We start from the raw sequence: 16,479 nt of genomic DNA on the forward strand, positions 1-16,479 counted from the left end.
GTTATTTTTAATTAATGTATGTGAGCCCAATGGCCTATGACCGTTTTCTATTAAGATCTGATCTTTCCTCCTATGAATACCTGTGTGCATTTCTTCTCTCTAGGTGTTTCTCCTCACATTTTGGTGATATTTATTTTATGGCTGCTTATAGAAAATATTACTGTGACAAGTAGCTGTTTCAACATTTTACACAAGTATTGTCACGGGTTGTCACTATCTGGGAATTTTCCAAAAGAAATTTCATGCATCAAGGGTGCATGCATGTGAACAGGAGTGGCTGCAGGAGACCAGCAGCACTAAGATGCAACAAAGGTTGAAAAAATTGCAATTTTAATGCTTTTACAGAGTGTTTTAGCAAACTGAAATGTGTTGAGTTAGTATATACAGCTAGAGACGTCATTATTCCTAACCTCTTACGCTTCCATTTTTTTTTTTTTTGCTTCCAGGCCCAGTTACGAGCATTCATTCCAGAGATGCTGAAGTATTCTACGGGTCGAGGTAAACCAGGCTGGGGCAAAGAAAGCTGTAAACCTATCTGGTGGCCCGATGACATACCTTGGGCTAATGTTCGTAGTGATGTCCGAACCGAAGAACAAAAACAGAGGGTAAAATATTTACCTATAATATAACTATACTGTTCCAAGAATTGCAATTTATTAGATGACACAGTACAACACAGTTCAACTCTACCCACCCAACCCCGTTCCTCCTTTTTTTTCTTTTTGTAATCTTCATCGTACAGTACAAGACACAGGCTTGAATATTTATAGACCTTGGGGTTTATAAGCTGCTGCCTTATGGTGATTGGATACTGGCAAAGCTTTGTTGGGCATGCCCCCTAGGTGTACATCTATAATGCCACCCCACTCTTGCTAGTGTTTTTAGGTGATTTATGAAGAAGTTCTTCTATGCCTAACTAGTTTATTATTTTACTTCAAATTCTTTAATCAATTTTCACTGACTTCTACTATAACAAGAGAAGCAGTGCATGCAAATCGGTGTAACCTTAGTAATGACTTGGAACTGTACCCTGGCCCCATGTTGTAGGGAAGGCCTGTAATGTGTTTTTCAGGCACTGGATCCTGCTTGGGAGCTGACCTTGGCACTGAGTGTAATTCATTCAAATGGTTCCCAGGCCCCGAAAACCCCTTTTTCTACAAGGACTTTGCTACAGGACAGTCAACAACTAGATTATTTTTTAATCCTTTTATGGATATGTTTAACCCCATTTCCAAACACTACTTTGTGATTACCCCATTTGAGAATACCCTCCCTTATAGCAGTGGCAAAAGTCAGGCGCAAGGGAGCTGCAGCAAAATCTCCAGCAAACTTTCACTCTGCCGCTAGGTTGAAAAACACACAAACCTTGTCCTAAATGTTTGGTCGGCTGTATTCCCTGTTTCATTTGAATGTCCGAAAAGAGGCTAAATGTGCTTTGCTGCATTGCCCTATTCCAGGTCTTTTCACTCCTCAACATAAATTGGCATCTTATTTATTCATAGCAGCCAAAAAGACGATTGACCAAGCCTGGAAGAAACCTATAGTCTCTTTCCAGGAAGTGAGGGACTGTTTAATGGCCATGATGCTTAACCACTTAAGGACCAAGCCTGTTTTTCAGATTTAGTGTTTACAAGTTTAAAACATGTTTTTTTTTGCTAGAAAATTACTTGGAACCCCCAAACATTATATATGTTTTTTTTCTAACACCCTAGAGAATAAAATGGCGGACATTGCAATAGTTTTTGTCACACTGTATTTGCGCAGCGGTCTTACAAGCGCACTTTTTTGGAAAAAAAATCACGTTTTTGAATTAAAAAATAAGACAACAGTAAAGTTGGACCATTTTTTTTTATGTTGTGAAAGATAATGTTACGCCGAGTAAAATGATACCCAACATGTCATGCTTCAAAATTGCCCCCGTTCGTGGAATGGCGTCAAATTTATACCCTTAAAAAATCTCCATAGGCGACGCTTAAAAATTCTATAGGTTACATCTTTTGAGTTACAGAGGTGGTCTAGGGCTAGAATTATTGCTCTCGCTCGAACGATTGCGCCGATATCTCACTTGTGCTGTTTAAACACCGTTTTCATATGTGGGCGATGCTCACGTTTGCGTTCACTTCTGCGTGCGACCTCGTCGGGACGGGGCGCTTTAAAAAAAAATTTTGTTTGTTTTCTTATATATTTTATTTGATTTTATTTATTTTTACACTGTTTAAAAAAAAAAAAAGTGTCACTTTTATTCCTATTACAAGGAATGTAAACTTTCCTTGTAATAGAAAAAAGCATGACAGGTCCTCTTAAATATGGGATCTGGGGTCAAAAACACCTCAGATCTCATATTTAGACTAAAATGCAATAAATAAAAAAAAAAAAAATTGTCATTTGAAAAAATTACAACAAAAGAATGAAGACGTATGGGCGGAAGTAAAGTTTTGGCGTCGCTTCCGCTCTGCAATGCTATGGAGATGGGTGGGGGCCATCTTGCCCACACTCGTATCCATGGCAAGCAGCAAGAAGGACCCGATTGGCTCCGGTAAGCGGCGGGAGAGGGCCCTCCCTCCCACCGCTTACCGGAGCCAATAACTGATCTTGCGGCGAATCCGCCGCGGAGACCACTATTATCGTTTACAGGACCGGCCACGGAAAAGATGGATATCTCGGTTGTGGCAGCAGCTGCTGCCGCCGTTGCAGAGATATTCATCTTTAAAGTGATGTCTTTGAGGTGGATGGCTAATAACATCTTAGGTAGAAAAGAGGGTCTTGGATGCAAGGCCACCTTATCTTTGTGAATTAGGAGATAGATGCCAACTCAAACATATCAGACAGAGGCAATAGCCACCAAGAAGGCTATTTTGCAAGCAATAAACCCAAGGGGAGTTCCACAGTACGTTCAAAGGTTGGCAGGGGCAGAGAGAACCAAATTAAGATACCAAGAAAGCACAGGGTGCTGTAATGGGGGATCTGATTTGTGAGACATCTTGAGAATATTACAAGGGAAATTAAGCTAGAGGTTTATGGAATAAATAAGACAAGGCTGAAACCTGTTCCTTAGGAGTACCTAGAGACAGATTCTGGTCAGGTCCTGATTGTAGGAATGTCAGAACGAGACATCCAGAGTAATCCCAGGGGTTCAAATGCCTGTGTTTTGTGAAGTGGCTTTTCTTCAAGACATGGGTTTTAACAGCCATACCAGTAAAGCAAGCGACTGTGTAGCAAGGTGGAACAGGAGGCCTTAAGACAGTAGGTCTGGTCTGTTTGGAAGAGGACACTGGTGGTCTCAATATTTTGAGTAGGTCTGTGTACCGGGTTCTTCTGAGCCAGGTTGGTCCAATAAAAAAAAATCATTTTTTTTATTGCACCAAATCTCGCAAACATTAACCTGAACAAGGTCCAGGAAGTTACCAGGAGTATCTGATGCCAGTAATAGAGGACCCTTGGTGCATGCCATAAACAGGGGTACTTTGTTGTTGAACCTGGAGGCCAAGATGTTCACATCTGGGAGTTCCCCACAGCCAACATAGGAGATTGAACATGTTGGGATGAAGAGAGAAATCTGTAAACACACAGCTCCCGGTCCTGTCAGGGGAGAAATGCCTGACCGTCTGTTCATACAATGTATGAACAGCGATCAGTCATTTCCCCTAGTGAGGCCACCCCCCCTACAGTTAGAACACACCCAGGGAACATACTTAACCCCTTCCCCGCCCCTAGTGTTAACCCCTTCCCTGCCAGTGGCATTTTTATAGTAATCCAATGCATTTTACGTGTACGTGAGCCAGTACTTAACCCCTGGACCATATTGCTGGTCAAAGACCAGGGCACTTTTTGCGATTCGGCACTGCGTTGCTTTAACTGACAATTGCGCGGTCGTGCGACGTGGCTCCCAAACAAAATTGGCATCCTTTTTTTCACACAAATGGAGCTTTCTTTTGGTGGTATTTGATCACCTCTGCGGTTTTTAGTTTTTGCGCTAACAAATATCCCCCAAAAATATATAAAAAAACATTTTTTTTCCTCAGTTTAGGCCGATACGTCGTCTTCTACATATTTCTCGTAAAAAAAAAATTGCAATAAACGTTTATTGATTGGTTTGTGCAAAAGTAATAGCGTTTACAAAATAGGGGATAGTTTTATGGCATTTTTATTAATATTTTTATTTTACTAGTAATGGCGGCGATCATTTTTTTTTGTTTTTTTTTTTTCCGGTACTGCTACATTAAGGCGGACACTTCGGACACTTTTGACACATTTTTGGGACCATTGGCATTTTTATAGCGATCAGTGCTATAAAAATGCATTGGATTACTATAAAAATGCCACTGGCAGGGAAGGGGTTAACACTAGGGGCGGGGAAGGGGTTAAGTATGTTCCCTGGGTGTGTTCTAACTGTAGGGGGGGTGGCCTCACTAGGGGAAATGACTGATCGCTGTTCATACATTGTATGAACAGACGGTCAGGCATTTCTCCCCTGACAGGACCGGGAGCTGTGTGTTTACAGATTTCTCTCTTCATCCCAACATGTTCAATCTCCTATGTTGGCTGTGGGGAACTCCCAGATGTGAACATCTTGGCCTCCAGGTTCAACAACAAAGTACCCCTGTTTATGGCATGCACCAAGGGTCCTCTATTACTGGCATCAGATACTCCTGGTAACTTCCTGGACCTTGTTCAGGTTAATGTTTGCGAGATTTGGTGCAATAAAAATTTTTTTTTTTTTTTTATTGGACCAACCTGGCTCAGAAGAACCCGGTACACAGACCTACTCAAAATATTGAGACCACCCGTGTCCTCTTCCAAACAGACCAGACCTACTGTCTTAAGGCCTCCTATTCCACCTTGCTACCCAGTCGCTTTCTTTACTGGTATGGCTGTTAAAACCCATGTCTTGAAGAAAAGCCACTTCACAAAACACAGGCATTTGAACCCCTGGGATTACTCTGGATGTCTCGTTCTGACATTCCTACAATCAGGACCTGACCAGAATCTGTCTCTAGGTACTCCTAAGGAACAGGTTTCAGCCTTGTCTTATTTATTCCATAAACCTCTAGCTTAATTTCCCTTGTAATATACTTAAGATGTCTCACAAATCAGATCCCCCATTACAGCACCATGTGCTTTCTTGGTATCTTAATTTGGTTCTCTCTGCCCCTGCCAACCTTTGAACGTACTGTGGAACTCCCCTTGGGTTTATTGCTTGCAAAATAGCCTTCTTGGTGGCTATTGCGTCTGTCTGATATGTTTGAGTTGGCATCTATCTCCTAATTCACAAAGATAAGGTGGCCTTGCATCCAAGACCCTCTTTTCTACCTAAGATGGTATTAGCCATCCACCTCAAAGACATTGTCTTTCCTTGCTCTTCTCCTAAGTTTCACAAAGAAATTGCTCTCCTCTGTCTGGACATAGTCAGAGCTGTCATTGTTTACCTGAAAGTCACAAGCTCTGTCCGAAAAACAGACTTTCTCTTGCCTTCAACCTCATTTCACACTAGATGCAGTGCGAATTCGCAACCCATTCATGCAAACCGATTGCGGAGTGTATGTTAACGACACTCTGCAATCAGTTTGCCAATCAGAGTGCTATATATATATATATATATATATATATATATATATATATATATATATATATATATATATATATATATATATATATATATATATATATATATATATATATATATATATATATATATATATATATATATATATATATATACACATACACATATATACATACACACACACACACACACACACTCTCTTGCAACTTGCACCTACAGGTAAATCTAGATTAAGGCTTACCTGTAGGTGCAAGAAATATCTCCTTGACCTACACGGTTAAGGAGATATTTTCACAGAAACGGGCACCTCTGTTTACGGCGCATGCGCATCGTAGACAATGGTGCACTGGGCGGTGCCGTTTTTGTGAATGGCATTAACTGGGTTAATGCAGTGTTTTCACGAATGCGCGGGGGAGTGACGTCATCGTCGCTCCGGCCAATCGCAGCGCCGGAGCGGCGAAAACCAGGAAGAAGCTCCAGGGGGGGGCATGGCAGCGGCGGTGGACGGCACCGAGGCGGACTTCGGGGGCTTCGTTCTCAGGTAAGTGACACATAATGAGCTAGTATGCTGTGCATACTAGCTCATTATGCCTTTCTCTTGCAGGTGTATTTGTTAAAAGCAATATTACAGAAGGTTTACTTCCTCTTTAATATGCCAGCTATTGGATGCTTAAAAATGGATTTAATATTAGTCTTTGATGCTGATTGATATTGGTCGGTGATTCTAATGATTAGAGTGCTTCTTTTACAGGTATCTTGGACACAAGCACTAAGAACGATAGTAAAGAACTGTTACAAGCAGCACGGAAGGGAAGATCTGTTATATGCGTTTGAGGATCAGCAGCCACACCACATGGCAACAGCACATGGCATTGCTCACCTTGTGCCATCACAGACTGTGGTACAGACTATCAGCAATCCAGATGGCACAGTATCCCTTATTCAGGTTTGTTGTCTGTGCATATAAACTAGTCTTGGCATAAATTTAGCAGTATAAATAATTTTTAGCTCGACTGAATAGGTGGTGGAACAGTTGCATGGCAGGATTTCACTGCCCATTTGCAGGAACGTGATGCATTGTGGGAGTGTAATAAGAGTTCTGTGAATGGCAGAAAGGGGCAGGTGGCACAACTTTCCTCTGTAGCAGTAAGCTACAGTGCACTCTGTCACACACTCTGACTGTGAGAGGATGCTGGGAAGATTTTTAACAGAACTTAACAGCCTTACATAGACACAAGTCCATCTAATTCAACCCAAAAAAAGTCATATACAGAACCATATACCCAGAGTTGATCCTCAGGGTTTAAACAAAAAAAAATCCCTATAAAGAGCCTTTCACAATACCCACATTCTCCATCCTTGTGTCTATCATTTTCCCTGTTATGAAGAAAATTCCTTCATAAAGGACACACAAAGATGCTTTAGTGGTACTTGATCATTCATTGTTACATAGTATTGTTTTTTTCCCCCCCATATTACTTGGATTTTACTGTCATCACTCTGGGCTCACCTGATCACTGGGCCAATTTGCTTCAGTGGTGGGAAAAAATCCCTTCTTGATCCCTGAACAAAATTTGTATTTTTCCCTTGATCAACCTTTGCTGGTGTTATCACCTATACATTGTTAATATCCAACTATAATTTATACATTTAAAAATGCTTCCAGCGCTTTTATTTATTTTTTTGAACGGTCTACAGTTCCCGAAGGAGTCTAATCCACATTTTCACAGCTAATACTGTGAAGAAGCCTTTCTGTATATGTGAAGTTTAAATCTCTGTTCCTCCAGCTTCAGACATAGTGTGCCCACCTGTTCTCTGTAATGACCTTAAAGTGAATGACTATGTGGACCACTTATGTATTGATATATGGTGCTCATATTTCCCTTAATTGCTTTTTTCAAGAGAGAATAAATTCATTTTAGCTAATCAGTTTGGTTTCCCTTCTGCATTTCCCCAATATCCTTATGGTGAACTGGTGCCCAAAACTGACCTGCATAGATGAGCGCTCTCTCTGTACATTCGGTGGTTGTAAGCACAGGCTGCACATTTTATTAGCAACATGCAAAGAATTCGAGAAGAATGGCATCTTGTATTAACACATGTATATTGCCTCTGGGACACTCATCCCATGTATCTGAAGCAATGCTGCAGCTTAGCCTTAATAGTACAGTCATCTTTAATGAGCTGTGTGCTAATGTTGCCATATTATTGGAGCCTATCTGTTGGTGTCTAGAGGGCCATGTTATATACCTATTGTCTGTGAGCAAACCGCATCCACATTTCTGAAGACCTTTGGGCCCATGGCACAGAGCTCATAAAAGATGACAGTAGAGCTCTGGCTCCACTTTAGTAATATGCTGTTATGGTAACCGTATATCTGAATAATATATCTATCTTGCTCATTCCTTCCAGGTTGGCACAGGTGCTACTGTTGCCACATTGGCAGATGCTTCAGAGCTACCGACTACAGTAACTGTTGCACAAGTTAATTATTCTACAGTCAGTGATGGTGAGGTAAGACATGCACTTTTGTATACAATATGTACAGAAACATACAGCACAAAGTTTGGTAATGTAAAAACTATTCTTGCGAAATGAACAAAGTTTGCAGCTGCATATGCATGTTCTTTGTGTTGTGATTATATATGTAAAAATTAATATACTGCATTTTAAGCCTATAAAAAAGAACAGACTAGTGAAATGGTATTCCAAAGTGTCATTAGTACACTTCTATGGCGAAGCTTTGTGTGTGTCTACTGAGAATAAAATGTCAACACGTTGATCACATAATAGAACTGAATAGAGATAGGACTTACAGGACCCCAACACCCGAAAGACCAGAACAAAAAGAGGGGCAGTAGGACTATAGTGGTACAAAGCTGAGTAGGTAAACTCACACAGTAGATAGAAGGAAAATAGATGGAAGGAGTAGATGGAATAAAAGTTTATAAATTTATTGACATGGTATCAAAAAAATAAGACCTCAAAACAACATAAACAATACAAGGTTTTTTGTTGTTGTTGTTTTGATGTCTTTTATTTTTTTTGATACCATGTCAATAAATTTATAAACCTTTATCATATCTACTCTGTGTGAGTTTACCTACTCAGCTTTGTACCGCAATAGTCCTACTGCCCCTCCTTTTTTGTTCTGGTCTTTCGGGTGTTGGGGGTCCCATAAGTCCTATCTCTATTCAATACTTCTCAGGACGATGATACCATGTTTAAACAAATTAATTTGCTCTTTACCTAAGAGGTTAACAATTCACATGATAGAACTATTATTTGCAGTTAAAAATACACTTTGTACAACATTTGCATTATGATCTTTACCTGAAATGTGCACTTGGGTCAGAGAAATAGTTTTGAATGTAAATTTATGATGTTGTTTAATATGAAATGCTATATATGTATTGTGTAGTGAAGTGTACAACATTTATTCTGTCAGGTAGAACAAAACTGGGCAACGCTTCAAGGTGGAGAGATGACCATTCAGACAACACAAGCATCTGAAGCCACTCAAGCTGTTGCTTCCCTAGCTGAAGCTGCCGTTGCTGCATCACATGACATGGCACAAGGTGCTACAGTCACCATGGCACTAAACAGGTAATTATGCCAGTATTCTGCAGTCCATGACTCGACTTGCACTGCCGGTGAGACTTTCTACATGAAAATGGCTGGATATGTGAATGGTTATTTTTATTTCTTCTGAGTTTGTGTTTACACATCCTATAGGTCCTGCCACAACAATTTTTTCGGTCGGACACTAGGGTAAGCTGTACTCGAAGTTAACTGTTATTTTTTTACTGTCTTGAAAATATGTATTGCAATGTACAATATGTAAATGAATCATTTTCTTTGCAATGTAACAAACTTTAAAGTCTAGTTGTCTTGAGAAAAATGTTGCCATGTGCAATGTAATTTGGGTTTGGATTCTTCTGCATGCTGATCATTTGTAATGTTATACTTGCATGCTGAATTTTAACTGAGACAGTTTTGAAAATCATGCAGTGAACACGGGTTATTACATACATTTACTGATTTCTAGTTTGAGAGGTATCCTTGTGCATATTTTATTTTTGTTTTTTTTATTTATTTTTGTTTAAAGCAGTGTTCATGCTTAAAAGACCGTAATGATTGTGTTACTTAAAGCAGTATTAAACCCAAAAGCAAACTTTTATTAAATTGCAGCTTACCAATTCTTTGATGGCTGCATTTCATTTTTAAGCCTCGTACACACACGATTGGGTTTTCTGACGGGAATTGTGCGATGACAGGCTGTTGGCGGAAAATCCAACCGTTTGTATGCTTTATCAGACAATTGTTGTCCATGGAAAAATGTTGGATGGCAGGATTTAAAATTTTCCGCGAACAACGGTCGGTTGTCGAATTCCAAGCGTGTGTACGCAAGTCCGTCGGACAAAAGTCCAAAGTACAAACACGCATGCTCGTAAGCAATGCTCACCAAACACGACATTAGCAGAAGGTGCCCAAAGGGTGGCGCTAAAGAGCTGAAAAACACGTAGTACGTCACTATGTTCTTGTTTGTTGGCTGACAATTGTGTGCTGTTTGTATGCAAGACAAAAGTCCGAGGCTTTGTCTGTGGAAAATCCGATTGTGTGTACGAGGCTTTAGGCTTTGTTCTATTTCCATCTGTCAATCCAGCCAGCAAGTATGTTGTTTTTCGTAAGCTCAAGCTCTCCAAAAGTATGTATCAGTTTTACACGGATGAGACAAACCATTTATCACTGGCAGGTGTACTTAAAAATCGGCTTTTATTCATGTAAAATCCCAAGGGAAGAAAGAAAAACTGCTGCAACTGATTTAAAAGTATTAGCTGGAGTTTGGCTTCAATTAGTTAAATCTGCTAATACATCCGGACTGATAATACTGCTGCTTGCTGTGCCTCCTGTTTTCATTCATCCAGAGTGGTGTCTCACTAATACAGGAGTTGTGTTACTGGCCAGATCACCAGGTGAAAACTGGAAATAAGCCAAAAGAAAAAACCTGATGCAGCCACCACATCTGATGATTGGTAAGCTGCAATATAATAAATGTTTGGGTTTAATACCACTGTAAGAGAGACATACATAGACAAATGTAAGATGATACATTTAAAGGGTCTTTTCACACGGGTGTTCTGTCTGCCCATTTTTCATCCTTCCTATGGATGAAAATTGGATAGCAATGTACTTCTATGGGTGAAGGGATGTAACTGGATTCTGTTCAATATAATTTACCTAAACATTTTTTACCTTTTTAATGCAGGGAATGCATTAACCCTTTCCCACTGACTGCCTCCTGGCCCTTTAAGATTTCTAAAAGCTGGGAGGCAAGCATTCGAGTCATGTGACCACTGTGATTGGCTATCAGTATCACGCGAGCTGAAAGCTCCTGATCGCAAGTATGCATTGGGAGCTTACTGATCCCCGCTGGCTACCACGCTGGGAGTGTGCAGGGAGTGCGCTCTCAGCATGGTAAGTTGTTTACACAGGGCCTCAAATATGTGACCCACCAAGAAGCTGCATATTTGCGTACTGCGGGCGTCAAGGGGTTAAGGTAAAAAAATGTTTAGGCTTTCGAACCATTTTAATGTGCTATATCATCAATGTTTAGTTACACTCTAGCATAGAGGTATTGACATTTTTTGAAAAGTCGCCACAATTATGGCAAGCTTTATATAGGGTTGGGGACTTTGAGCAGAACACGGATGATTTATGAAATATGTGGGGTTGTATAAAATAAAAAATGTATGTCCTGGTGAAGAGTGTAAACAATGGTAGTAATACAATCTTTTGCCACTGGTGTGATTTTACCTATACTAGACTGTACAGCTTGTATTTATATGCAAGTCACCATAGTTGTCGGCGTCCACAGTTCGTAGACCAAATGTTATTGTCTGTCAGATTTTTTTTCATTTTTGGATTTGTCCCCACAAGAAATATATTGTTGCCAAGAAAGGAATTGTGGGGATAAAAAATGGAGGGTTGGGACTTTAAATGAGATGCTATTATAGCAGTATGCGATTAAGTGTATATATATATATATATGGAAAATATAAAAATTGTTTCCATAATGACCAGGCTCAAAAATAAGGAATTGTGGGAAAATCCTTTTATTGGAGACATTATAGATAAAACTGTTTTTAGGCTGGGGTCACACATGTGCGGTGCGAATTCCAGCTCCGGTTTCTCTGCAAAGAGAAAAAGCAGCTATTCAGCGGTTCCTCTCCATTGTAGCTGCGGATCAGGTAACTTGGTAGAGGGAGGAGGTGTAGTAAGGAGGGGAGAGAATTCATGTTCAGAAGGGAACACATCTGCGAATCAGATGCGGTCCCATAGAAGGATATGTGCCTGCAATTCGCACCGCGACGCCTAGAAAACACACACGTTTTTTGAACATTGTGGAGTGCGAATGCAATGCACATATGTGCACCAGATTCATTGAAACTAATAGATTCAAAATGTTTCTGCAAAATGGATGCAGTATAAGCAGCTTACAATTCGCATAGTTGTGAAACCGAACCTGGTCAGGTTTTTATTGCTGTTTGTGTTTGAGGATTTCTTCTCTGGAAATGTGTTCAGTGGGACACAACAATTAAAATCTGTCAGTTTCTACTTTTCCTCACTTTACAAAAAACTAGTAAATACATTTTGGGACGTTCAATTTTAAACGTGGAAGAACACTGATAGGGATAGCTACAATGGTTGTTTCAAGTATTTGCATAATATCGGCTTGTGTAACACCTCGATATTTATCTGACACAAGCCATTCTATAACATTGGTCCCAGTTTTTAGCTGTAGAATATTGAATTGTAGTAGGTAGATTCCTCAGAATGTTCGGTGAGGTTGTTAGTTTTAGTTTATAATAAACTTAGGGCTAGATTCAGATAGCCCTGCGTAATGTTGTGCGGGCATAACGTATCTCCGATACGTTACGCCGCCGTAAATTAGGGCGCAAGTTCCGTATTCAGAAAGAACTTGCGCCCTAAGTTACCGCGGCGTAACGTATGTGGCCTGGCGTAAGCACGCCTAATTCAAATGGGGATGATGTGGGCGTGCTTTATCTAAATGAATGGTGACCTTGCGTATTTTGCGCCGTTCGTGAAAGAATCCCAGTGCGCATGCTCGAAATTCCGCCGCAAATCGTCATTGCTTTCGACGTGAACGTAAATTACGTCCAGCCCTATTCGCGAACGACTTGCGCAAACGACGTAAAATTTTCAAAATTCGACGCGGAAACGACGTCCATACTTAACATAGGAGATACGCCTCATATAGCAGGGGTAACTTTACGCCGGAAAAAGCCTAACGTAAACGACGTAAAAAATAGCGCCGGGCGGACGGACGTTTCTGAATCGGCGTAACAACCTAATTTGCATATTCCTTGTGTAAATATACGGAAGCGCCACCTAGCGGCCAGCGTAAATATGCAGCCTAAGATATGTCGGCGTAAGACACTTACGCCAGTCCAATCTTAGGGAAATCTATGCGTAACTGATTCTATGAATCGGGCGCATAGATACGACGCCGCAAATCAGAGATACGATGGCGTATCTGGAGATACGCCGTCGTATCTCGTACATGAATCTAGCCCTTAGACTATGTAAGCCCAACATTTCATATTCCTAATATGTGCCTGCTGTAGCATGTACTAAAAAAGTATCCTGTTCAGCCTGATCTCCTCCAATGATCAGACTTGTCTGATGCCCCCCTCCCCCAGACTTTTACTGGGAAGATTAGTGTACCGATGTCTCTCCACCCCTAGCTCTTATACAGTTGAGAACAGAGGGAATTTGATCACTTGTTAAAAAATAAAGTTATTTATAAGGTTTTTATCCATTTAATCTATACACAAATGGTTTGCCTTTTATTTGTATTTTAAACTGAATGGGTTGTTTAACAAGGTGAGTTTTACAATATCTCTACGCTATAAAAGAATTCCTGCTTCTGTCATTTTTGTTTTTGTTTCGCTATAGTGAAGCAGCGGCTCATGCAGTAGCCACCTTGGCAGAAGCCACACTTCAGGGAGGAGGGCAGATCGTTTTGTCAGGAGAAACGGCTGCAGCTGTTGGGGCTTTAACTGGAGTACAAGATGCCAATGGTAAGAGCAGGCCATCCTGCAGAATTGTATAACTGCTATTGTACAGAACACTTCCTTTTCATTAGCTAGACAGAAACGTGTGCAAGATATTTCAGGCTTTTTAACATCACTACAGCTTTGCGGGCTGTGGTGCAGTTATGTAGCTACACTCCATCTAGTAGTCTATATATTATTTCTATCGCCCTTATCCACAGTGTTGAGTTATTTACACAAGACTGATGTGGAAACGGTGCATTTTCTCACAGCAATGTCTATTGACAACCCTGAACCCCTTAACAATTCTTCACTACTAAGAGATGCCGCAATTTTGAGTAATTTCATAAAATTAAACTTTTTTTGTAATTAAAGATGTTGGCATTTACGAGCTAGATGGTAGTGCCTTTCTAATATTCAGATAAGGAAAGGCCAAATAAATCTGTGCCTGGCAAGCCTTCTTTCCCATTCTCTTAATATATGTACATCCTTCTCTAAGGCACAATGTAGCAGAGTCCCTGTGCAAAACCTAAAACAGGATGCTTATATCTCAAACAAATCATTTAGTGTCTTCGTTATGTCTGCCTAAAATGATATTGTATTTCCCTGTAGACTGACACCTCAACAAATTGTGTCATATCCATTAAAGCATATTTTTTTTTTTTTTATATCCATGTTAGATGGTCTGGCGGTTGTTACCAAACATGAAAACATATATACTTTTTTGTGCAGATTGTAATATAAGCACACGATGGTACGTATAAAGAAGTAGCTAAAGTGATTGACAACAATGGTCAAAGGGACATAGTGTAAGGGGAATTTTCTTTTAAAGTGCATATGTAACTATCCCCGCGCACATCATGAGCCATTCAAGGTGCTTGGCCAATTGTGGTGTGTCCAAAATCCATAGGAAGCATAGGCCAGCACTCGACCCAATATCCTTACTTTTTTTTTTTCCTTACAATTCATGAGATCTAAGGTACTGCTGCCTCTAAATTCTAGTCTCAAGTAATGCTGTGCTATTTGGTTATATCTGATTGATTGATTGATTGATTAGCTGAGTGTTGGGAATATGTATTGGGAAGCAAATCTCGGCCTCTTTGTAGGTGGCTGCATGACCCCACACAGATACAGTGCTGAACAAGGCAGGATTATAGGTAATGGGGGAGAGATCAGCTGTATGGAGACCTCATGCTATTACTAGTGACTGGTCCTTTGCCTTTTGCCTGACTTTTTGTTTTTTGTTTTGGCCACCGTTTCCAGCATTTTGCTTCTCTTTAAAACTACACTTGACCTCTAAATTTAACACTTAAACTCCCCTCCCCCTAATTATTGCATGCAAGTACTACTTAAGGCTTCTCATTATGATTTTTCTTAATTTTATTAATCTTTCTGCTCATGTAAATCATCAAGTACTTAAACATACAGTACCTGACACAGGCTTGATATTCATGGACGCTGGGTTTTAGGCTGGTATCTTCAGATGATTGGACACTTGCAACGTGAACATGTTATGCCCTAATGCAGTGGTCATCAACCCTGTCCTGCAGGGCCCACTAACAGGCCAGGTTTTATGTATTACCTTGGGGAGATGCAGACTAGAATACTGCAATCACTGAGGAGCAAATGATATCAGCTGTGATGTATTTCAGTTATCTTGCAAACCTGGCCTGTTAGTGGCCCCTGAGGACAGGGTTGATGACCACTGCCCTAATGGACAGTACACACGATCCGAATATTGTACGACTTTTTTTGCTGAATAGTCGCAAGTAGAAATTAAATAGGTTACTAAAGTCACAAATTTTCATATGACAGAACAAAAAATCGGAAGTGTGTTGTAGTGTATTTGTATTGTATTTTCAGACGACAACTGTACTGACTAAATGAAAATTGTACGATCTGGCATCGTACGAGGAAAATGTTCATGCTTGTCCGATCTAATAATATTGGATGAACTGTCGTGATCGGCTCTCAAAAATAGTGTACACACGATCCGAAAATCGTACAATTCTTCCTCCGATGATCGCTTTCGTCCAATATTCGGATCGTGTGTATGGGTGTAACATGTTCAACAGGTGATATTCTCCTTTAATCAGTTTAATTTTTTATTTTTTTTTTACTTTGTTTTCTGCAAATACAATCATCAAAAAGGCACAGTAACAGTTACAGCTCTTGCATAGATTAACGCAGATTCAATGGTATCTAGCAGACTTCGACTTTTTCCTGAGAGTAATTACCCTGGTTCCTAACCATAACAACAAGTGATCCACGGTATTCTCCGTGGACCGCACTGGGCCCTGCATCTTATAACAATCAGTTTAATATTTTAACTTCAGATTCGTCAATTAACTCTTCAACTCTTTACTGTCTTCTAATACAACAATAGAAGCAGTGCATCCAGATCGGTGCAACCTTGGGAGCCGTACCTGGACCCCAGACCATGGGGGGCAGCCTGTAATGTTGCTTCGGGTGCAGAATTCTGCATGGGCGCTCACCTCAGCAGTTGAATAGCCCTTAGCAGAATACCCTCATTAATAGCAATGACGGAAACCAGGCAAAAGAAAACCGTGGCAAATGCTTTTAAGCAATCATTTTCTCTCTCAGGCATGTAAAACATTCAGATTGCTTAGACTAAGGCCTCTTGCACACAATACTCCTGTTTGAGCATTTACTATTTTTATTTGTATGTACTTGCGCGTATTTTCACACATATGCATTTGCGCATGAACAAAAACGTATTCTCGTGTTTTTGTTCTGCACAATATGTAAATGAGCATTTGCGTGCATGGGGCGCAAATTACTTCCCAAAAATGCAGATTTTTTTTATTAATTTTTTTA

General features: G+C 40.3%; 1 protein-coding gene across 6 annotated transcripts in view; it reads left to right on the forward strand.

Annotated features, from left to right (window-relative positions):
• NRF1 (nuclear respiratory factor 1) overlaps positions 1-16,479 on the forward strand; it is a 76,497-nt gene that overhangs the window by 35,347 nt on the left and 24,671 nt on the right. For 3 of the 6 annotated variants that reach the window (XM_040343248.1, XM_040343253.1, XM_040343249.1), the window contains exons 6-11: positions 447-605; positions 6,315-6,509; positions 7,976-8,077; positions 9,012-9,169; positions 9,299-9,334; positions 13,544-13,668. In XM_040343248.1, the coding sequence (XP_040199182.1) occupies positions 447-605; positions 6,315-6,509; positions 7,976-8,077; positions 9,012-9,169; positions 9,299-9,334; positions 13,544-13,668 (775 nt within the window). Of the gene's footprint in view, positions 1-446; positions 606-6,314; positions 6,510-7,975; positions 8,078-9,011; positions 9,170-9,298; positions 9,335-13,543; positions 13,669-14,321; positions 14,396-16,479 lie in introns of all 6 variants that reach the window. The other 3 variants (XM_040343251.1, XM_040343252.1, XM_040343250.1) reach the window with 2 other exon arrangements.

The sequence above is a fragment of the Rana temporaria genome, chromosome 3, assembly GCF_905171775.1.
Source record: "Rana temporaria chromosome 3, aRanTem1.1, whole genome shotgun sequence".
Taxonomy (NCBI): Eukaryota; Metazoa; Chordata; class Amphibia; order Anura; family Ranidae; genus Rana; species Rana temporaria.